The sequence below is a fragment of the Salvia hispanica genome, chromosome 3 (genome assembly GCF_023119035.1).
Source record: "Salvia hispanica cultivar TCC Black 2014 chromosome 3, UniMelb_Shisp_WGS_1.0, whole genome shotgun sequence".
Taxonomy (NCBI): Eukaryota; Viridiplantae; Streptophyta; class Magnoliopsida; order Lamiales; family Lamiaceae; genus Salvia; species Salvia hispanica.
This window is the reverse complement of record NC_062967.1, coordinates 14300423-14323496: the sequence shown is the minus strand read 5'-3', so window position 1 is coordinate 14323496 and position 23074 is coordinate 14300423. Positions and strand designations below refer to the sequence as shown.

Sequence of the window (23074 nt, the reverse complement as noted above, 5' to 3'; positions counted from 1 at the left end):
ACCCACACGAAGCTCTTTTAAAGACGAAGAGATTGATATGGATTAGGGGCCGATTGGACTTCAAAACCTCCAGTAAAAATTGTCATAAACCAAGGCTGCTGCACATCCATATATTTAGTACATTTTTCTACACATTCTTAACAAAGTGGTCAACATACCAACATAATAGAGTAGTAGATATAAACACGCTCAATAATAGACAAAATAGGATCAATTCATACAAAACCACCCTCTAAAACCATGTAAAATCCAAGTATGTCACTCTCAAATCTTCAACTGAATACCCTCTCAACTTTTTTGTATCGTTTCATTTAATAAAAAGAATAATGATTTAGAGACATAATGTCTTCATGCCATAATACCCCTATGTCATTTTGCCATAAACTTAATGTAAATATATACTAATATACCCTTAATTTAAATAAAGGAGATTATATAAATATTTATGTAGTACTATAACGTTTATTATGAAAGGAAGTCAATATCTTAATACTCCCTTCGTCCCGCTTTAGCAGTCCCATTGACTTTTCTGCACTCGTTTTATAAAAATGATAATAAATAGTTAAAGTGGAGAAATATAAAGTAAAAAATAGAATAATATAGAGAAAAGTCTTATCTACATTATTCTCTTTTTTACTTTATTATTTCTCTACTTTAACTATTTATTATCATTTTTACAAAACGAGTGCAGAAAAGTTAATGAGACTGCTAAAGCGGGACGAAGGGAGTAACTTTCAATAACTTTAGGGAATTGTAATTAAGTCATTTAACAACTTTCTATAAATTTGCGTAAGGGAATTGTAATTAAGTCATTTAACAACTTTATGTAAATTTGCGTAATATAAAAGGATTTGAATTAACTTATCATAAAATGGAGAATTTTATTTATTGACTGTATTATTTAAATACTAATATAAAAGTTAACTTTTCGATTTAATTTAAAATTCTATATTATAAAAATGACTATATGCATATATATTTAATTTCTTAATGTTATTATCAAACAAAATAAATCATAGTTATTTAATCAAATTATTTTATTATCTAATCACTTTTAAAATTTTACTCCCTAATAGTCATTCACATCTATTTATTCTATTAGTATTTAAAAATTACTCATCTAATAGTGATTTACATCAAATTATTTCATTATTAAATAATTCATAAAATTATATTGTAAACATATAGTGTATTTATAAACACTTAATTTCTTATCGATATCATTCAACAAAAGAATAATAGTCATTCACATCAAATTGTGTTATTAATTGTATTAAATAATTATTAAAATTCTAAAGTATAAAATCAAGTACATATATTACTACTTAAGTTATTAGTGATATCATCCAACGAAATAATAATAGTTATTCTTATCAAATTATTTTGTTATCAAATTATCTTTACTAAACCATAAAAACTAGTAATGTGTATATTTAACGAATTCATGGTATTAAGTGTATTTCTTAGTGTACCATCGTTACTTAAAAATAGATAATTGTGAAACATGACTAAATTTTTTATATATAATTGTATTATAAGTAAACTAAAATTTATAATAGTCATTTTCATCAACTATTTTTTTATTAAATAATTTTTTAATTTTTTAAGTTATAAAAAAGAATACTTTTATATGCACTTATGTTCTTAATGTTATCATTCAAAGAGTTAGTCATATAATAAAGTGGATTTTCTAGTGTATTCTGCATCGTCACTCAAAAATCGTGAAACACGACTAAAATTGATATTATAATTGAAAGTAAATTAAAATTGTAGTAATAGTCATTGTCATCCAATTATATTATTATTAAATAATTAATAAAATTTTTAAGTTATGAAGAAAATACATGATATCTAATAATTACCGGCTAAGGTGAGCGAGAGATAAAGCATGACTAGGAAGAGAGACGCCACGAGCTTCGTCATTACAAACTTGTGATGAATAGTGAGATAGCTAAGCTAGTAAAAAAAAAATACTCTTGTTGAGATGGAGATCATTTGGAACAGTTACTGGTTATTTATATATTAGAAATACTCTGCTTATTTAGTAGATCATTAGATGAATATTTCTATCAAATGAGTTTCTCTTTATAATTTGTGGTTATTTACAATTACGGTTTTTCTGCTCTAATATACTTGTTTGTGAAAATTTAGATTTCATAACTCTATCTTCTCTCAAATCTTCAACTGAATACCCTCTCAACTTTTTTTTACCGTTTTATTTAATAAAAAATACCTTATTAATTTTTTCGCATGATTGGCGCTAATTACGATCATTTTCGTTTTATATAATTTTGATTTAGTCTCATAAACCCCTAGTCCTAATAAGAAGCACCTATGAACTATCAAATAATTGGTCGGATTGGATTTTTGGTGTGCTTATTAATTTAAGGTTGAATTGTCCGCAAATAAATGAAGTTTACAAAATTTTAGTTTTTGACTAAAATATTGTGTGGTAAGAGAAAACAAGTGAATCACAACCTATATAGTATAAAGCTTGGAAAACTAGGAAATATTGCATGTATGTACTAACTCAACAGGAAGAAGTGAAAGTAATATAAGATTCAAGTCTACCTAAGGCCACAATTTGAAAGCAAGAAGTGACAAAGAACACTAGGAGTAGATGTTTGTATCTAATAACAGCCTCTAACAAGTAATTCACTAACTAAAAATTCTCTATTGTATCTACATGCAGTCGACGGATCAGCTCCAATTCGAGGATCAATGCTGTCATCGTCCACAGCTCTATCCTGATTCTGAAGGTGGAATAATGAGTGCCAATCTCTATGGTTTCACATCTTCTCGGTTGAAAACAGGGTAATAAGTATCCAGCACGAGCTGTTCTAGGATCTGCTGCGTGCGCCATAGATAAGACGAGTGCCCATCAATAAATTCAGTCGCGTCCACCTATGTTAGATCGGAAAAGAGCAGAATGAGTTGTTATTTGGTGTTCCAAGATAAGCATATCATGTAAAATTTGAACTGAGTTGCAGAAGCCTTTACATTTTCAATGCCTGGGACATCAACCGGCTGAATTCCGGCCAATCCTCTTGTAAGGAGACTGTTCAAAAAAAGATAATCATTTGTGTAGTAGATATCATAAGCACATTAAACTTTTGAATAATGTATTGAGTTCATACTTGGCACGAAATGCCATTCCGAGCATCCAATCATTTGTTGAATATACATTGATGTATCTCCCAGCCACCATCTGCAGAATATTATACAGCTAACTTCAGACCATGGAGAGTCATAAATGGAGATAGATCTCTTTCGTAAACGACATTGCATCCCTATAATAATAGGTGCCAAGCAACTACCTTTCGAGTAGCTTCCCAGTTTGTGTCTTTAATAGCTATGGGAGCTCCAAGAAGAACAACTCTTTCCACGAGCCCAGCTGATTCAAAATCAAGGAAACGAAAAAAACTCCGGCAAAATCAGATATAACAAAATTTTAAAAGAAGAAATAGATAAAGCCAAAGCAGAATGGAGAACATGCCGCCTAGGAATTCAACTGTGAGTGTAGGTTGGAAGAAGTAACTGGACAAGAGTTGAAGGTTTACAAATGAGAGCTATTCTGCTGCACGATTTTGAAATTAATAAGTCCTCAAGTCTATAGCCGTATTGGTTGGTGCAACGGGTCTGTTTGGGCTCAAACATGAACAAAATGCACAAATATCAAACCATGACTTTCTTTATATCATCTACATGCTTACCATTACTTTCACTTTCAGCCAAAGTCTCAAGGCAACTCAGAATCACTCTCGCTCCTAATGAGAAACCCACGAGAGTCACAGGCCTGGAAATATGAACACCATAAATTAAGAATTTTGGAAGGATACCAAAAATTACTATACTTTTCTAAATGGATATACCTGTGGCCTTGCAAACCTTTCAGTAACACTTCTGCCAGCATTTTTCCTGCCTTATCGGATCTATGAAGTAGAAGAATATCACACACATCAGATTTTCCCACTATATAGGTCCCCTTCCTTTCAGTTGTATACTTGTATTAAATTGAGCAAATTATGTTCATCTATTTTCATTTATGTTAAAATTAAATCTCTTGTGTAAGACTTGGCTCCCTATACTACACCAAAGTATAAAGACCCGATTTTTACAAAGGATAGTTTAGAGATGTAACATATACATGAAGGGAGATGATCAAAGTATAACTAATTTTAAATGCATAACTAGAGAACCCAAATTTAGTTCACTATAAAAGCAATTTAGTTCACAATAACTTATAGTGAAGGATTTACTCCGCAAAGGATTTAGTTCACTATAATGGCGTTTTGGTTCACTCCGTGTTTTCAAATTCGTGTTGTGAACTAAAATGCCTTTATAGTGAACTAAATCGCTTTTATAGTGAACTAAATTCGTATTCTCTAGTTATGCATTTAACTAGTGATTGAGTGCCCTATATCACTTCTCTATACATGAAACCTAATAATTATCGAGAATTTCAGCATTATATGAGTCTACCAGAAGCGTCATCTATTTATTTTGACTCAATATGACAAACAAAGCATCTGAGTTGTCACTATTTTATGACATTGTCAAAGTCAAGTGGGAAGAAAAACCTGTCTATGGCAATTGCCCAACTGCTATCGATAAAACTAGTAAGAGAAAGCAATGCTGCTGGCCATGCCAGTGCTGTCATAAGGGTGCTTAATACAGTCATCATGGCACCTTGTTTCATCAATTCCATGGCGATTTCTGCAGAAAAAAAGTTACCATGTTCATGACTAAGAGTGAGTATTCAATGGCCATAGCTGATAGATTTTTTATATTTAGCCAGCAGAAACAAAATCCTTTACTTGAAGTAAGCCAGTCTTGAATAGCAGTGCTGACAGCAATTAGATGCTCCGACTCCCACTGCAGTGCGTACCTAAAGATACAACAGGTATGCTTTCATAAGAAGTTAAGTATGCTTTCACTGCTAGTGAAATCATAAATGCACAGAATAATTATATCTCGGGTCAAGTTTACTTAACATACTACTACAAGACAAGCAACTAGATAGATTGTGGTTTTAAGGGCCACAAAATTGTGCTTGGTCAAATTATTTGCATTACACCACCATAACATGGAATAATACAGGTGAATACGACGCTTAATAATCACGGAATGCAATAAAATGCAGGGAAAGATACCTTTCCAAGTTTTCATGTTGTGCTTCCCAAGGTCTCAAAAAGTCTTCTTCCTCAAAAACGAATCCTGATATTAAGATCTCAACAGCAAGTCGCTGACAAGAAAATTTGAGTAAGGAGAGTGGATACTATAAAGAAAGGAAGAAACAACACATGATTTAGTTATCTCAGGAATCAAGATAACTGCTTCAATTTCTACTAAACGATATTAACAAGACAACAAACATTATCATAAGCTATTATTTTTTCTTCTCCATTTCCAAATTTTATCCAGCTGAAGAAACTCACCCCTTGATTATGGTTATCCCCTATTGTTTTGAACTCAAATTCTTTAACATCACCAATTCTCCTAGCCACTTTGGTACCTGTTAGTCCGGCTCCAGCCGCTGTGCCAAAAGTAAGGCAGTGAAATATAAATGGGCAGACAAAACTTGCAAGTAGTTATCAACAGACACTGAAACAAATTTATTTAGTAGAAAGAAATAGTAGTTAATTTAATGGAGAAAAACACTTAGAAAGTCCATCAAAGTTGATTGATGATGAAAAAGGGCGCACACCTCCAAAGGAAGCTGCAACAGCCACAGAACCCGCAACGCTTCCAGCAGCAGTAGCTACTGCTGCAAACCCACCTGCCCCAATAACAGGTATAATGGTCCCTAATGCTGGTGCTAAAGCACCGAACCCAGCTGCAATTGCTGGAGCAGCTAAACCTTCAATGATAAAAACAAACTCGAAACTCAGTATACCCACCCAACATATAAAATTCCAAAATATATGAAATCATGTTTTCCACCATCATCAATAAAACAATGAATAAAGAAAAAAACACACCTCCAGTAATTGCCATCAAGGTACCTCCTGTTAGTGCAGCAGCACCAATGATGCCTCCACGTTTCCACTTCTCCCACGAGGTGTCTGTGGAATTTCCGTCTTCTTTGGATTCCTCCTCTTTCAAAATTGCCATCGCAGTACAAGCAACCATAATTTCAATTGATTCCTGCAATTTTTAGCTAAATTGTCAGAATCATTTAGTTTAGTAAGAATCAGCAGAGAAAACACCACCGCAGCTGCAACTCGCTCTGAAATGTTGAGAGAACACTTGGAGCTAACAGGAATATATATGAAACAAGTCTGAGATCTTATAGTCAGATGTTCACTTTCTTAGTTTCTTTACAGGAAGATTATTGCACAATAGACTAGCAGAGACCTAATCCTTCAGGAGAAGACATCCAATAATATAAAGCAAAGAAAAGGGTCTAATGCTGCGCGGAGATGAACAAATTATTTTTTACATGCAGTCTTACGATGCATGCTAATTTTGACATGTCATTCCAAAGGATAATTCCAGTATATCTGAGGATCAAAAAAATAAAAACTATATGCAACACATTTAAAAACCAGAACATATGTAATTATACCATTTTTATCCATTTGACATCAAACCATGTTGCCAGCAACCTCAATGCTACACGATGTCTGGAATCATAGCCCTTTCTTCTTTTGGCGGACTTTTCGTTATCTTCAGGCAGATCTGCCAGACAAGCTGAAAGAAGCTCATAAAGAACCAAAACCTTCGTCTGGTAACTAACTATTTCTGCCTCTTCCATTGGCCTTCCATCTGATTCAATGATATTTTTTCTGACCGCTTGCTCTGATTTAGATGTAGCAACATCTTTCTCCAGCTGAGAAACATCAGATGGACCCCTCTCTTCTGGTTTCGATTCTTGAGTTTCCTCCGGGGCTGAAAACTTCTCCCGACACGAATACTCATACTTTAGTCGTCTTTCCTTTCTGGAGTCATGGTCTGCAGGCGATAATTCCAATTTCGAAGACATAGCATCGACAGCGTCGACTAGAGCAGTTACATTCTTAGCAACTTCTGATGGCACATTACCACTTTCCTCCGCAAGTAACCTTAGGAACTGGCGATAGAGCAAGAATGAAACCAATAGAAATTTAGAACGCACACACTAATTCCAGCAGATCCCTAGCAACTGAGACAATACTAATACGACATAAGAGTTGTAAAATCTCTTAATATACATGGATTACCTTGTGTTATGTTTTTCTACCTAGGCTAATAAGTAATGGTGATGTGAATAACATGCAAATCCTTTATCTATCACGACAGAATACTAATCTCTCTGGTTTAAGATTAGATAAGATAATAGATAAAGCAATAAAGCATCACAAATTTATGAGGTGAGAGTAAAATTGCAGTTGAAAGAGAAAAATCTGAGAAATTAATAAACACACAGCTCCATGATTCTTTGCTGGTGAAGATCCAGCAGAGTCCTCCAGCCCACCCCATGATTTGCTATCAATTTCAAAAAACCTGAAATCACAAAATCAAGGCATCAACTTATTTGTGAAGTAGACATGCATATATTCAAATAGAAGGTCGGCATTGCTACGCTTCTCCAAAAAGGGGGAAAATTAATTACTTGAAGACAGGTTGAAGGAGGGCGGAGGATCGATTGCCCCACAGCAGCGACGGAGTGCCGTCATCGGCGGAGGCGGGAAGGCCGAGTGGCTGAGTCTGGTGGATCTGCGCCTGGTTCAAGGCCATCGCAAAGAGTGCTGACGCCGAGTGTTTCTGCGGCGGCGTCAGCATCGATTTCGATGATGATGACATTTCTTTGCCTATTTTGCAGTTCGAATTTGGCGCTAATTGAAATCAAACATGCGAAAATGAAGAAATATGCAGAGAATTGAGAGAATTTCCGGAGGTAAATTGATAGGGAATGATGAGATTATGCAAAATATTGGAGTGAATGAAGCATTTGATCAGGATGGAATGATGATTCAGCAGTTGATGTGTTCGTTTACGATTTTTCTTTGCTTTTCCATTTAGTTTTGACGGTTTCTCGTTATAATATGATTTTATAGCAATTAAATAATTTAAATACACACAAGTACTTTCTAGTAATGACAATATTATAAAATGAAAACAAAGACTCTTTGCATTAATCATTTCAACATTCATTCGTTTCAATCTCAACAAGATATGAAAACTATAGTATAGGATCCATGTGAATGGTATATTCTGATATAAAGATGTCAAATTATAATCTATCTACCAACTTTAAAAATTGGTATGAAAATTTATGAATTTTAAATTTGTTCACAATTACTATCTATATCATTGCAAAAATTTTGGTTAAATAGGAGTATTTTGATCTGGTAGTCAGGAAATCGCATGTGAATGTCACAACCGAGGATTAAACAAAATCTTATATACATAAAATAAAATAAAATAAAATAAAAAGAAAAGAAAAAAGAGTGAACTATATCAAAAGTCTCTGACGTTTTCAGTTGTGACATTACAGGTCCCTCAGAAAAAAAAATATCCCCAGATATCCCTAACCTTAAAATTAATCATGTATCATGTTTTTGTAGTCAATTTTCGGACTAAAATACCCAAATGCCTTCATGGGCATCTTAGACATACTACACTCAAACTGGCAGACCTACTCTGCCATCTCTGCAGAACTTGTCAAATCAGGTGAATACACTTTTCAAGATCAGGTGAATACACTTCATGTGCAGCATGCAGCAGGCCGGAGTAAATTATAGCTCTGCTGCAACAAAAAATGGGCACCGACAATATGATTCTCAAGATCAAGCTGCTGCTTCTTGCTCTGTTTCACCTCCGATCCCAACCCAGTGAGTCCACGTTTCTTTATTCTTCAGTTTACTGCATTTCAATTCTTGGGAATTTCTAGGTTTTTGTGTTGCTTCATGTGCGTTCTTTTCATACCGTTTTCGAAGGAATTTGGAATTGAACTTATAAAAAATTTGAAATTTAGCTAGTTTAGGGTCGAAATTTGGAATTGGGCTTATAAAAATTCAATCTTGAAAAGTGTATTGAGCTTAATTCTTGAATTCACTCCATTTTGTGTTCTTTACACAACATTTTCGAAGAAATTGATGTTGATGATTAGTTATGAGTTCAATCTGTCCGAATCAGCAGCAATTTAGCTAGTTTAGGGTGGATATTTGGATTTAAGCTAATAAAAATTCAATCTTGAAAAGTGTATCCAACTTGATTCTTGAATTTCCATCAGGTGAACAGTGACTGATGTGCAGCATGCAGGCCGCTACTGCAGGATCTGCAGTATTTGTCCAAAATGCCCTTTAAGGGCTGAAGGGCTTTTTAGTCACAAAAAACATGATACGTAATTAATTTTAAAGTTAGTAACATCCTAAGATATTTTTTTTTCTGAGGGACCTGCAATGTCACAACTGGAAACGTCTGGGACTTTTGATGTAGTTCACTCAAAAAAAATGATGTTGTTTCGTTGAAAAGCATTAACAATATATATTACATATAGGTAAGGTTACCAGATTATTTTCGGTGATTTTAACCCACACTTTAAATTTCAGAAAATGTTTAGAATTACCAAAATATAAGGGGTAAAAGACATAATAAAGCTAGAAAAACTCGACTGGTATTCCTACTGCATGTAGTTGGTGCAAATTCTATTGCTATATATATATACACACTGCCAATATACTCCATATATTTTGGATAATAGTCATTTAAATCATAAAATTTGATTAAATTTGGCTTGTTCCATATATGTCATAATTTAAATTATTATTATTATTTCAATTTCAAAGTTTATGGGACTTAAATTAAATGCTTGACATATATTGGGATACACTCAACATGTGCAGTTATGGAAGTACATACAATTCAGAAAGTCATTTGTGAGGCTATCTAATTTAAGACAACGAATAACATTATAGTACTACATAGAAGACGAATTGTGACGATTACCCTTTTCATAGAAATGTGTCTATATATGTTACAAGTTGAAGAGAATATCAATTAAGAACACAATTACAATCAAATCACTCAATAATCAAAATAGATCACAACAAACTAGTGAGCCACTCATGCCCATCAATGAAACTAAGTGATATAAACGGTTGAGCCTCTTCCTTGGTGAGCTCCCTCGCCCACTTCACCCTCCCCCCAAAACCCGCCCCGGGCCCCGAACACTTGAACTGCCCATAGAACACCGTCCTACACAAGAAAAAAAAAAAAAAAAAAAAAAAAAAAAAAAAAAAAAAAAAAAAAAAAAAAAAAAAAAAAAAAAAAAAAAAAAAAAACGTTAGTATTAAAATTCATGTCATCTCCAAAAGGCTTTATAGTTAAACAGAAAAGAAAAAGTGTGATTAATTAATTAATTAATTAATTACATTTGTCTTTGTTTGTCTCCCCAGTCATTCCAGCCTCTAGGGGTGATGATCTTATCCATGTAGGTGTAGGCGAAGACGACGCGGGAGAACGTGCCCCATGCCCGGCCTAGATAGAGGGCGCCTGACCCGGTGACCTTGCAGTTGACAAAGGAGAAGCCCGTTTCTTCGAGCATGCTTTCCCTCTTCTGCGCGGTTAGAGCGCCGTACGTGTCGGTCTTGGCGTGGAGATGGCAGCTCTCGTAGAGAGACAGCCCGTTTCCGAAGATGAAGTCGACTGAGCCTTGGATGTAGCATTTCTTGAAATAATGCCTCCCCTTGTGGTCGTAGAGGGTGTCTTGCGCCCCTACGAATCTGCAGTTTATGAATGCCGCCATGTCGGCCGATATCCGCAGCGCCACCGCCTGCTTCCCCGCCGCCCCTGCCGGCGGAGGCCGCGCCTTGTTCTTGTTGGGAAAAAGTTAAACAAAGTAATATTAGAATCTCACGTCGGTAGAAAAATAGAACTGCAATAACTATATTAATAAATCTCATGGAGTGCTCTTATAATCATTAATTGATTGTAGGATGGAACCTTACGAACTTTAGTATCAGAGCAGATCGCAGACAGTAGAATATAAATGTTAACTAATCTAGTAATGTATGTTGGTCGAAATAGAAAAATACCTAACTCAAAAGTATAATTGAGTTTCAAATTTGGTCCAAGCCCGATAAGGAAAAAATGGTTCACCTTAGGATTGAAGAAGGGTGTAGGCAAATGAAACAATTAAATATCACAATATTCGACATTAGTGTAAATAGAGAATTTGGACCACTATAAGTCTCGTGGACTATTCTAACTATCCCCATTGATTCTAAAAGTAGATAATTCCTTCTATCAAAAGTGAAATCTCATTTGACTTATATCAATTCTCTAGTTATTCTCACTCATTAGTATCACCTTAACTCTTAAATTATGGACAACCTTAAATATGATGTTCTTTGCAACGAAATGCGGCGCATTGACAGCGAACGTGGCAGAGCCGTAAGTTCCAAGAGGCTCCCCGGTGGGGCCTAGGCGGTCGGCCGTGTCGTCCCACCGGATTATGGTCCTTCCACCGCTGGCTCCTTCCAATGTGAGGTAAGCCAATGTGACAGGAATTTCAATCTTCTCCCTACATATAAATACATTCATTAAACATCAACATTGAATTAAATCAAACAATGTAACAAAATTAACAAATGTGAATTTACCTATAGGTCCCTGGAGCAACCGAAATAACTACTCGGCATGGATTGAAGAGAGGCAGAGAAGCAATGGCGCTCTTGATGGTGGTGAAGTCTCCTTTCTTGGGATTCTTGTGAACCTTAATGTTCTTGCAAGGATGGGAGATGTGGTTGGCCTCCATCGCGATAGAATGGTTGCGCCAGCTCATGCGTCTCACCCAATCGAGGTAGTTTTCTTCGCTGGTTTTGAAGATGTTGTCGGAATTCGCAGTGCAATTCATCAAGAAGAACAATAACATGAAGAGCTTGAGTGCCATGAATTGTGTCCAATGCTAGTTTAGTGGGATGGTCTTATCCAAGAAAGATAGAAACAGAGTTTATTTTAAGTAGGATGGGGGTGGGGGTGGGTGGGGTGGGGTGGGGGGTGGCTGCAAGGTCTTCTGGTTTTGTGTTTGTTAGTTATGTCAGATTTTAGTCCCATCACTTACTGTCAAACCCTGTTTTCTAGTGTCATTTTTGAGGACCAAACTCATGTAGAAATTTTGTATTCCACTGTCAAAATTATGAATCTACAACCTTATTTAACTTGTAGTTTTGGTGTTGATATATTCAACTAAGTGCCTAACTGTCTTGGTTCAGTGAACTCCTTTTATCTTGGTTCATTTACTAGTGTTAATACTATGATGTATAACATCACATTTTACTTAATTTGATGCATTTTTCTTTTGAGATAGTAATTGTAGCAATTAAGAAAATGTCTTCACATTTGTAGCAAAATAGAAATTATCTTATTCTTTTAATTGTTGGGATTTGTTGAAGCATTCTCCGTTTGTGAAATGGCGTGATTTTCCCTTCACCATATTGAAAAATGACAAACATTAGGCCGTTATTGTCTTTTTTTTTTCTAAATTACAAAGTTTTTACATGATTGTTACCCGCACAAATTAATTGCACTCGCAAACGGCAAGCACCACATTTTTGTTTGGCGCGCGGATCCGAGCATGTGGAACCGCATTTTTTTTTATTGTAACACTAAAAATTGAAAAAATAGAATTTGTGGAATGCAAAGGTGTGTCTTAAATGAACAAGTGAAAAGTCGTGTAAACATAGCGAATTAATTAGGTGAAAGATGGTCATTATTTGGCAATCAGCCCTTGATAAAATACTATTTGCAATTAAACTATATACGAGGTTACAAGTAAATTTAGGTAAAATAATAATATAGAGAGCTGGCATATTTACAGAGATTGAGAGTTGACAAATACATACAAAAAGGTGTCTCAAAAGGGGACCATTCAAAACAATGCATTTTCTTTTTTCCTTTCTTTTTTGATTTAAAATCAAAGAATAAAAATGCACTGTAGACCCAACAAAGGAAATATATAAAAGATGGTGCTAATGGTGTTTGACATGTTTCATGATGAAGAAAAAGAGAAGCTAGTTAAAATAGGTTGATGCTTTTAATTAATTGGTTTCTTTGTATAGAAAGTAAAGCAAATTAAGATTCAAAGTATGTAAGGGGAAGAAGAAGAGATTGGTTCATTTTAGGTAGGAGAATGATGGGTGGTGACAGAAGCCTGTCATGTTGCAAAACACCATTGTCTTCACCTTCAACTACATATGACATAACATGAGATATGCTCATCATTGATAAAGGATTTATGTTATCTTGCAGTTTATTTAATAATTTATAAGCATGCTAGGTGTTTTTGTGCTCGCTATAGCCTAAACAAAATATTTGGTATGAAAAACAAAATATTCGTTTTATAAATATATTTATCTCCATTGTTATCCGGAAAAATACTAAAACAAAATATTTGGAATGAAATAAAAAAATATTCCGTTGCCGGGACTTGAACCCGGGTCTCTCGGGTGAGAGCCGAGTATCCTAACCAACTAGACTACAACGGATTCCGGAACTTAATGTTAAAATAATAACATATAATCGATAAATTAAAGAAGTCTACCAAAAGCCCTTCTTAGTGAGCACATGTTGGTTTCCTCAGGCTTTTTAATTTGTTTTAAATAGGGTTTATCAATTCAAAATTATGCTAGTACTTAACTAAAGTTAATTAGTTCTGATTCTGGTTTATCATTCCCCAATTATTAAATTTTATTAGGATTTATTTATTCAATCAACCAATGACAACATCTATGCAAATACACTCTGAAGCCAGTGAGCTTCAATATCACCAACCACATATATTTGATTAAGTTTGTAAATCAAGGCTCTCTTTTTATAGGCACAGATAATTTATTGGTGAAAAAAGGGGAAAACATTGAAGAAAAATTACATGCCATCCAAACACCAACAAATAAAATGTATCTAACTCCAAATTATGGAATGATATCCACCTCTAATATTTTGGAGATTAAGCTTGAATTTCTGATCTTTGTTGCTATGTGTTTGGTTGTTACCATAGTAAACTTTCTCAGATCCTTCATTGACCCAATCGCTTCCGGTAGCGTCTCCAGATACGGACAATTCATGATTTCTAGTTGTTTGAGCTTCGGCATTGCACCTACAACTAGTATATTTCTCAGATTCCACAGCTCATTGATGCGAAGGACTCGGAGCCGAGGAAACCCATAGCGGATCACCATTTCTGGACCGGTGTATGCATTCCGCAGTTTGAGCTGTTCTAGGCAGTGTAGCTCCCTAAGTAACGGCATAGGGTCTTCATTAAGACCAGTATTTACGAGAACCAATACTACCAAGTATATATTGGCACTTGGTAGCCTAGCTAGGCATCCGTCTAGTCTAAGTTTATCGAGTCTATTTAGAGCACTAATCTCATCCAAACACGACATGCTTCTGAAACGAAACCCTCTCAAGGTAAATTGCCTAAAGCTCGTCAATTTAGCTAGTGATGCAAAGAGCTTGCATACATCTGACTTTTCATCAACTTCTTCAACGCCTAATTTATAGAGACGAGTCATCTTCTCCATGCTCGAGGCCTCATATGTCCAATCATAAATCGAGATGTAGGTTAGAGTCTCAAGATTTTGTAGTGCATCTACTTTCAAAGGCTTCTTGAAAATCACATCACACATGTAAAGATGGCAAAGGCTATCCATTTCCTTGATTATATCAGGCACCTCTACCATAAAGTTTAGAGCTATATCGAGAACATCAAGCCTTTTCAAGCCTCCAAACGAGTGTGGAATCTCTTGTATGTAATTGTTTCTCAATCCCAAATACCTTAGCTCAATCAATGTGCCTATAGTTTCTGATAAAGTCTTCACCCCAAAATCTTCCATGTCGAGAATCTTAAGGAGTTCAAAACTCTTCCAATAAGACTGGCTAGCATTGCCCACGTAGCCACCACCTCCATGGAAGATGAGAGAGACAAGGTGTTTGGCTTGATCTGTGGAGTGATTCATCTTGTCTCTACCACAATGGATAACACGGTGACGAGGACTCTGCAAGGGTTGACTATTTACATCGCTCCTTAAGATCTCAAAGCCCATTTCTTCCTCTGCTTTTTTGATGGATAACTCATGTAGTAGAGGATTGATGCGACACCTTTTCACTTTAAACTCTTTCGGGTACGGATGCACGACTTCAATAATGGATTGTTTAAATAAACTGTATGTAGATGCCATTTTTGTATTCAATCCACTTGATGCCCAAATTTGTTCCAACTTTTCTTCCCTCATTATTGCATTTTTCTTAAAAAATGACATGTGCAAGAAAAATGGCTTGAGTTCTTCATCCAGTTCATGATACATCGGCTCTAATAACTTCAACGATTCACTCAGATCAATTGAATCAAAAAGTTCCTCCCATCCAATTCCTTCAAGTCTTTGCTTAGCTTTTTGTCTTCCAGCATCTATTATAGCCATCGGCAAACCTCCACATTTTTTCAACATCTCTTTCCCCTTCCTCTCCAAATGCTTTGGTAACTTGTGTACAAAATTGTCACCACAAAATAAAACATTCAAAAACAGTTGCCAGCTCTTATCAGAATCCAAAGGCTTCATCTCATGAGTATAAAAGACATCTTCCTGAATTGGATAGCGGCTGCTAATTTTCGGACGCCGCGCATGGACGTCCTCTGGAATTTGATAACGGCTTGTGATCAACAATCTACATCCATGGCCTGATTATGGGACGGAGAGAGTACTTAAATTAAGTCCGTTGATAACAATGAGATTCAGGGTTCAAACTCTATCATTCTCTACCCATGCAAAACTATTATTTTGATATATCAACACAGTATATTGTACTCTGAAATGATACTCCCTCCGTCCATAGAAATAGACTGGATTTTATTTTTCGTCCGTCCCTAAAATATTCTATATCCATTTATGGAAACATTTTACTTTTAAATTTATGGGCTCCACCATGCACTATAGTCTATATTATTTCAACTATTTCTTCTTCTTCTTCTCTTTTACTTTATTAATTACACATTAAAACGTGCATCATCCCCAATTAGCCTATATTATGCGACTGAGAAAGTAAGTTTTATGTGGATCAAGGAAGGATATATCATATATTAACAAATTAAATTGAAGAATTTATCTAAACAAAATAAAATAAAAGTATGTTAGCAGTTTTATTGCTACCTAAAGGTGAATGAGTTCGATCATGCATAATTAATTTCAGATAAGATATATAGACGAACGTACCGCTACGTGCAAGATCTATCAAGAAGGATTCGAAGTCCATATCTGGCAATAGGTTATCAACAACAATGAAAAATGACATTCTTCGCAGGCGTTGAAGAAGCATCCATCGAAGACTCTGGTTGTCCATTTCCTCCAGCAACGAATCTCCATCTCCATCATGCTCCAGCAACTGCTGCACCAGTTTCACAAGCACCTCCTTCGTACTTGTGTACCTAGAAACAGGGGCGGACACAGAAATCATCAGGCTATTTTATTAAAAAAAAATTATTTAAACTATATTCATGTATAATTTAGCTCATGGATAAGGGCTGTTGTATAAAAATTTGCATAAAATTGGTAAAAATTAATAAAAATTACAAAGGAAAAATATAAAAAAAAAATCATTTTCTTAAGCCCCTAGTCATTTGTATGTGTGTCCTCCCATACCTAGAAATGCTTAACCATGCACGAAGCTTGAATTTTTCAACGATGGCCGGATGGTTGTATACTAGCCTGGCAAGAGTGGTCTTTCCCGCACCAATCATGCCTTTGATACGCAAAACCACCAGGTCTCGCTCCTCGTTGAGAATCACTCTACCTATAAGTTGTTGCACGTCTTTCTCCAAGCCCACCACGACACCTGATTCGTCTCCTCCTTCAACACTTTGTGGCTTAATCAGCCCCCCTCCTGCTCCAAACTCCATAATGCGCTTTCTCGTCTTCCTCAGCTTGCCTATGGCGTGATAAATATTGGTAAGGTAGATACCGATGTTTTTTCGTTGGATCAAGTCCGCTGCAATCTCGACCAAGTCAGCTAGCAAATGATCAAGTCTGATTCTTTCTCCTGATTCCTTGTCTCTTAAGAAATCCAGCATCATTCTCAGCTCATTTACTACTTCTTTCACATTCCCTATATCTATATGGGAAATGTGGCTTGAGGTAACTTCAACCACGAAACTCTCTAGTGTTTTTATCGCCTCTGAGATGATGGCCTCCGACATGTTTCTGGTCAAATTGCATAGGCAAATATTATTAGTAGAGAATGAGACCAATGATATTGAAAAAAAAAATTTATTAAAAATGTACGTGGACTAATTTTGAAGGACTGGATCAAAATGATAAAAATGAACTATTTTTTCGGGCAAGGGAGTGTGTTATACTCCCTCCGTCCCCGATGAATTGTCACTCTTTGACCGAACACGAATTTTAAGAAATGTAAAGAAAAGTTTGTTGAAAAAGTTATTGGAATGTGGGACCCATTTTTTTATATTGGTTTTATAATAAAATGTGAGTGAAGTGAGTTAGTGGAATGTGGGACCTATTTACCATTTATGGTAAAAAATGAAGTGTGACAATTATTGAGGGACGGACCGAAATGGAAAATAGTGACAATTAATCGGGGACGGAAGGAGTATTATTTAATTTTTATTTTTTTATTTTTTCGACTTGTAGTTCTGAATGGGAGAGTAAATAACTATCTCTTCTTTCACCTCCATCTGTCACATAAAAGATGGTCTCAGTTTGTTCCACTAAAGATGTCACATTTCCATTTTTAAAAAAGTTCTCTCTCACAATAATTAAAATATTATACTTTCTCTTTTCGCCTAACACGCGAAATAAAACCTCATAAAATCTCGTATCGTCACACAAGTAGGACATTTTTTATGGGACGGAGGGAGTAGTATTAACATTAATTATACGTGACAATTAAAAATGATAATGGGCCGGGTTTTGACTGAATCATGCTGGATCCAAATCTAAACCCTAATTTTTGATAGAACTTGGATCCGATCCAGATCCATTGCGTCCAAAAAATGAGAGTCATATTCAAAAGTCATAATATGAATTCATAATATTTCTGTTTTTAAAATAATTACTAAATGTACTCAAATCAGTATAACATCATAACAATCGTTTAGAACACTATTAACACTTTAAACGCTAAAACATTGCAAGAATCCAAAACGTGTCATTAAATAAAACTAATGATATAAAATTCATTTAATATTGAAATTAAAAACACATCAATGTTGTTAACATATAACGATGAATCTTCAACAAGTTATTACAAGATTTAGAAATAAAGTGGGAAGTATTTCACCGTTTATTTGGATTGAATACAATGTTTGAAGCGAAAGATTTCAAAAATCAATACTCTAAAACAGCATAATCATGTGAATTACTGAAACTATTGAAAGAAAAGAAAATACCTTTCTTGTAAATATTTCTTCCTATCTTTGCTGGTTTGTGACCGATTTTCCGATTCAACTCTCTTCCTTTATCTTTGCCGGCGAGTGTGATATGATAAATTGATAATGGGATTTAGAAGAACAACTCATAGACTTACATAGTCATATTGATTGGGAATTAAAAAATAAGGCATGTGAAAGGAAGCATAGCATGTGAAGCTATATTATTGAAAATTGATGTGATGATCTTGGCTGCATCACTAATTAATAAATTAACTTTTATTAATGTAAAATATGTTTTCTACAATATTCAATAACAAAATAAAGATGAAAAATTTCCGTTGCCGGGACTTGAACCCGGGTCTCTCGGGTGAGAGCCGAGTATCCTAACCAACTAGACTACAACGGATTGTTGAAATAAATGTGAAATTAATTTAATAGAATTATGAAGTTCACCAAACCCTGCTTCTTTGTTTCACTTCCACTCTTTTCACACTCTCTGCCCTCTTTCAAACTCTTCTATCCACTGGAGCGCAGCCTCTTCTCTGCTGCCAGGTACGTCTCTGATTTGTTTAATTTACTATGTTTTTGTTGTTCATCCATTTTCCCTTGTTTAAATTTCTAGTGTGATTGGCTGAAGTTGAGGTAGCACAAAGTATGATTACCTTCTTGTGCAACTTTGATGCCAAAATCGTAAAATTCCAGGTCAATTTGTTTGCGGAAAAAGTTCAGTTAATGAATTAATCGGTACAAGGAACGAGCATAGATTAATTCGGTAGGAAAACATTAGCAATTATTGGTTGTGAAAAAAGTTTGGGAAGAAACAAGATATTAGAGTTTTGTGAGCTTCGGTTCTAGAACAAAGACTACATTTTGATTAGGGCTCCTGTACTGTTTTATGGGGAGGAAAATTGGCAATTGTTGGAGAGCCCAAGCCTGTAATTATTGTCTTTTCTTGTCAATGTTATAAATAAATAGAATAGCAAATGAAATTTTCTCTCGATATTGTGGTTGAAGGAGTTGGGATGCATTTTTTTGTATTGTGCTTCTTGCTTATGGAGACTTCATATGGAATGCAAATGTGTTTGATGTCAAAGGTGAAGAATATTCATGGCTAGGACTTAACCACTAATTAGTTGGGAATGACTGGCAAAATGTTGCATAATTTTTTTACTTTAGGCTCAATTCCGTATGATTGATGGAGCATCCCTCTGATGCCTGTCATGTTATAAATTTTCCCAATTTGTTTAAATTTACCTTCTTCTTGTCTTACATTTTATTGATATCATTGTCAATACAAGAACACACCCTCATTGACCACATGTTAATGCTTTTGCTTTAATTGAGTTAGTGCACCTTAGGCTCTTTAACCTATATTTTGCTTCTCTTATTTTTTCGCCTTATGGTTGGTTGTGCAGCCTTTCATCTATCACATAAGCTATCAACAGCTTACACTTATTAAGGAGCAATGTCATCCGGGTTAACCTGTAGCCCCTTGAGATATAACATGGGCTTACCTGCAAGAGGGCTAGGATCGCATAAGAAACAGTTCATGTTTATGCCTAGTTTTGGGTCATCTGCAAATCTTCTCTTTTTGAAAAGGTAAAGTCATCTCAGTTCACATGTAGAATTTTATATTTTATATGCATAACTTGACGTCACTAATATCTTGTTTATACAATCATGTAGAAATGGTTTGGCTGCATCAACTTGGAGATATAAACAGAGAGTGGGTTCTGTTAAGTGCGCAATGGATGCTACCTTTGGAGATTCTAGCAATGAATCAACCGGTAAAATACCAACTTTTTTTATTTTCTTCATGGCCCATTATCCTATAAGTCATAACCTTAGTGATCCTGTGCTCCTTTAAGGAGTTCTATTTGATGCAAATTCCTATCTCTGGAAATTTTCTCAAGTTTCTCTGAACTTCAGGCACAAAGGATGGGTTAGCGCTTTTATAAGGATTAAGAAAACTATGCCAAATTGCATTGATATTCAGCCTCTCATTGATTTAAGCAAGCAGAAACCTTATTTATACTTTCTACTTTGTGTGTAACTTTTACTTATGGATTTAATCTGTAAGATCGATGGTAGGTATCATATGTTTATTGGTGGTCCCATGTAATATGTGAAAGTATGCCCGGAATTTCTTAACTATTGAGTATAAATGACTGCTAATCGTACATGATCTACTGCATTTACAGGATTCTACTAGCTAGGTTCATATAAAAAATTATAAAAATCTTTCATGTTAGGTCCAGGTTGTAATACATGGCATGCGCTTCAAATTTGTGGCTTCACGAGATTGCTTTTGATTGCATGTTTTGCACTTTACTTATTCATCACTGCTTGTTGCACTTGCTATATAGTCATATTAGCATTATTTATAACCCTCATGTGGAGGTCAGTCTTTCTGAATCTTCGTTCTGTTTTTTCCTGTTGTTGCAGTTATATTTCCTAGAATTAATGTCAAGGATCCTTACAAGCGACTAGGTATCAGTAAGGAAGCTTCAGAAGATGAAATTCAATCTGCTCGGAACTTCCTAATGCAAACCTATGGAGGACATAAAGCCAGTGTGGATGCAATTGAAGAAGCACATGATAAAATCATTATGCAAAAATTTTACGAAAGGAAGAACCCTAAGATCAACGTCAAGAAAAAGGTCAGGGAAGTAACGCAGCATAAATATGTCCAGGCTTTCACAAGCAGGTTTAGAACCCCATCCACAAAGGTCATTGTAAAAACTTCCATAGCTTTCTTGGTACTTGGAGTGCTAACTGTACTCTTTCCAACGGAAGAAGGCCCGACACTTCAAGTTGCTATCTCTCTGATACTCACAATGTACTTCATTCATGATCGCCTCAAGACCAAACTGCGTGCTTTTCTCTATGGGTAAGTCCTCACTTATTTTTCTACATCAATAGTCAAATTCTTGCTGACAATTGTTTCTATATGTGTTCAGGGCTGGGAGTTTTGCTTTTTCGTGGCTTCTAGGAACTTTCTTGATGGTCTCTGTGATGCCACCAATACTCAAAGGGCCAACAAGCTTGGAAGTGACGACGTCATTGATAAGCTACATTCTCCTTTGGGTTTCATCTACTTACCTTCGATGATCGCCTCTTTTATACATAACCAAAGTTTTCCAGATTCATGGTAGGTTCTTGCAGTAATGCAAGAATTGATGTGGTCGCAGTTGCTATTCTTACGGTTACAGAATGTCAGTACAGATTCATGGTTAGATTTGCCTGCAATTTATTTGAATTTATCACGTCGCGAGGGCAATTTTCCATAGATGAGGCTAGAAGTTTGTTGAGTTTTGTTACATGAAAACCTTGAGACTGGTTTATGTATTAATCTTACTTAATAGAGTTGCTATATCACCAAAGGGATGATTTACTGTTTTGTCTGCGTTCATATATCTGCAATTGCATCAAGTTTCAACAAGAAACGTGTCTCTTTTTTTGTAGGATTGTTTCATCTGGGCTTAATTCTATTTTTGGCTGATTCTATTTTTTCACATCCAAAATGGATAGGTCAATATTCAACTTTGCCTGAACAAGATTCAATTTTTCTATACGAAATCAGAAAACTTGATTTAATATATATTAATTCGAATAACTCAGGTGAAAAGTTCGTTAAATTGGTTATATTACAGTTCACAAACCGAAAAAACCCAATTCCACTGCATTCCATTCAAATCAAACACATTCAAACTCAATCTCTCTCTTCCTCTCTCTCTCTCTAGCCCTCCATTTCCATAAGGGCTAAGAAGCAGAGGAGTCTGAATCATCATCAACCAGTTTCCTAATACCAATCACATTTTATCATTTTGTGGAAACGATATCTTGATCAGACAGACTTTCCCAAGTTTCAGGTAATTCAATGTTGTTTCAATTTGCTTTCATGACATTTCACATATTAATATTATACTCCCTCCGTCCCCAAAACATAAAGCAATTTGTGTACGACATGAGTTTTAATGTGTAGAATTGGTAAAGTAAGAGAGAAGGGAAAAAAGTAAGAGAGAATGAGAAAAAGTAATTGAGAAGTAGTGTTAGAAATGATGTGTAGGGTTATTATTTATTGAAAACACTCTCTAAATGAATGTGCTATATTTTTTGTGGACGGCCAAAAATGATAATTGTGCTCTATTTTTTTGGACGCCCAAAATTCTTTTCCATGACAATCTCAGTCAATTATCAACGCCGTTCCAAAATTCCTATGCAGCTTCTTCCCTTCCATACAAAGGTCTATATTTTTCTCCTCAACTACATGTATACGAAAATCTCCATACCAAGACTTAAGACTTACTTCATAGTTCCATACAAAGGGGAGATTATGTTAAAAAAGACATTGCTACTTGAATATTAGATTCCCATTTAAATTTGACACACATCAAAACAAGAATCCAACATAATATATATTCAGCACAAAATAAATTAAAAGGAATTCACGAAGAAAAGAAGAATAAAATGTAAATATAAAATGAAAAGTTATTACTCCATAATCGATTTATTAAAAGAATACATCAAGGTTAACAAGGATAGTAACAATTGCAAAAGCTAATATTTTCTGGAATAGATATAACACAGTCAAATCTATATTTTGTAATTGCGCGCCTAATAACATAGGCTTTGCAATAGTCTGCACATTCTCCTCCCGGCCCCACTCTACATCTGATTTGATCACTAATTTGGCAAACCTTTGAC

General features: G+C 35.1%; 4 protein-coding genes and 2 non-coding genes across 9 annotated transcripts; 1 reads left to right on the top strand and 5 right to left on the bottom strand.

The window, feature by feature from the left end:
- Positions 1-2536: 2536 nt before the first annotated feature.
- On the bottom strand, positions 2537-7960 carry LOC125214657 (transmembrane and coiled-coil domain-containing protein 4-like). 4 transcript variants are annotated; one of them, XM_048115774.1, is made up of 15 exons: positions 7595-7948; positions 7407-7485; positions 6569-7072; positions 5982-6147; positions 5708-5860; positions 5439-5536; positions 5154-5245; positions 4818-4888; positions 4581-4716; positions 3873-3932; positions 3714-3796; positions 3318-3394; positions 3138-3208; positions 3001-3058; positions 2537-2904 (listed from the first exon to the last, which is right to left on the bottom strand). In XM_048115774.1, exons 1-15 carry the CDS (start codon positions 7783-7785, stop codon positions 2782-2784), a joined length of 1962 nt encoding a protein of 653 aa, XP_047971731.1. In that variant the 5' UTR covers positions 7786-7948; the 3' UTR covers positions 2537-2781. The 4 variants fall into 4 exon arrangements, 1 of the variants encoding a protein (XP_047971731.1); XR_007175141.1 differs by lacking the exon at positions 2537-2904 and having other exon boundaries at positions 3318-3423; positions 7595-7959; XR_007175142.1 differs by lacking the exons at positions 2537-2904; positions 3001-3058 and adding an exon at positions 3539-3639 and having other exon boundaries at positions 3192-3208; positions 7595-7960.
- Positions 7961-9928: 1968 nt separating this feature from the next.
- On the bottom strand, positions 9929-11891 carry LOC125214658 (probable pectinesterase 53). Its single transcript, XM_048115775.1, has 4 exons — positions 11589-11891; positions 11320-11509; positions 10359-10801; positions 9929-10182 (listed from the first exon to the last, which is right to left on the bottom strand). Exons 1-4 carry the CDS (start codon positions 11876-11878, stop codon positions 10029-10031), a joined length of 1077 nt encoding a protein of 358 aa, XP_047971732.1. The 5' UTR covers positions 11879-11891; the 3' UTR covers positions 9929-10028.
- Positions 11892-13399: 1508 nt separating this feature from the next.
- On the bottom strand, positions 13400-13472 carry TRNAE-CUC. Its single transcript has one exon. It is a non-coding gene; the product is annotated as a tRNA-Glu (tRNA).
- A 350-nt stretch (positions 13473-13822) lies between these two features.
- On the bottom strand, positions 13823-18445 carry LOC125214656 (disease resistance RPP8-like protein 3). The gene is made up of 4 exons (XM_048115772.1): positions 18386-18445; positions 16623-17180; positions 16197-16408; positions 13823-15664 (listed from the first exon to the last, which is right to left on the bottom strand). The coding sequence occupies exons 2-4, from the start codon at positions 17174-17176 to the stop codon at positions 13899-13901; spliced, it is 2532 nt and encodes an 843-aa protein (XP_047971729.1). The 5' UTR covers positions 17177-17180; positions 18386-18445; the 3' UTR covers positions 13823-13898.
- A 255-nt stretch (positions 18446-18700) lies between these two features.
- On the bottom strand, positions 18701-18773 carry TRNAE-CUC. Its single transcript has one exon. It is a non-coding gene; the product is annotated as a tRNA-Glu (tRNA).
- Positions 18774-18832: 59 nt separating this feature from the next.
- On the top strand, positions 18833-21767 carry LOC125211864 (protein CHAPERONE-LIKE PROTEIN OF POR1, chloroplastic-like). The gene is made up of 5 exons (XM_048111812.1): positions 18833-18919; positions 19783-19966; positions 20054-20154; positions 20813-21257; positions 21328-21767. Exons 2-5 carry the CDS (start codon positions 19833-19835, stop codon positions 21476-21478), a joined length of 831 nt encoding a protein of 276 aa, XP_047967769.1. The 5' UTR covers positions 18833-18919; positions 19783-19832; the 3' UTR covers positions 21479-21767.
- Positions 21768-23074: the final 1307 nt, after the last annotated feature.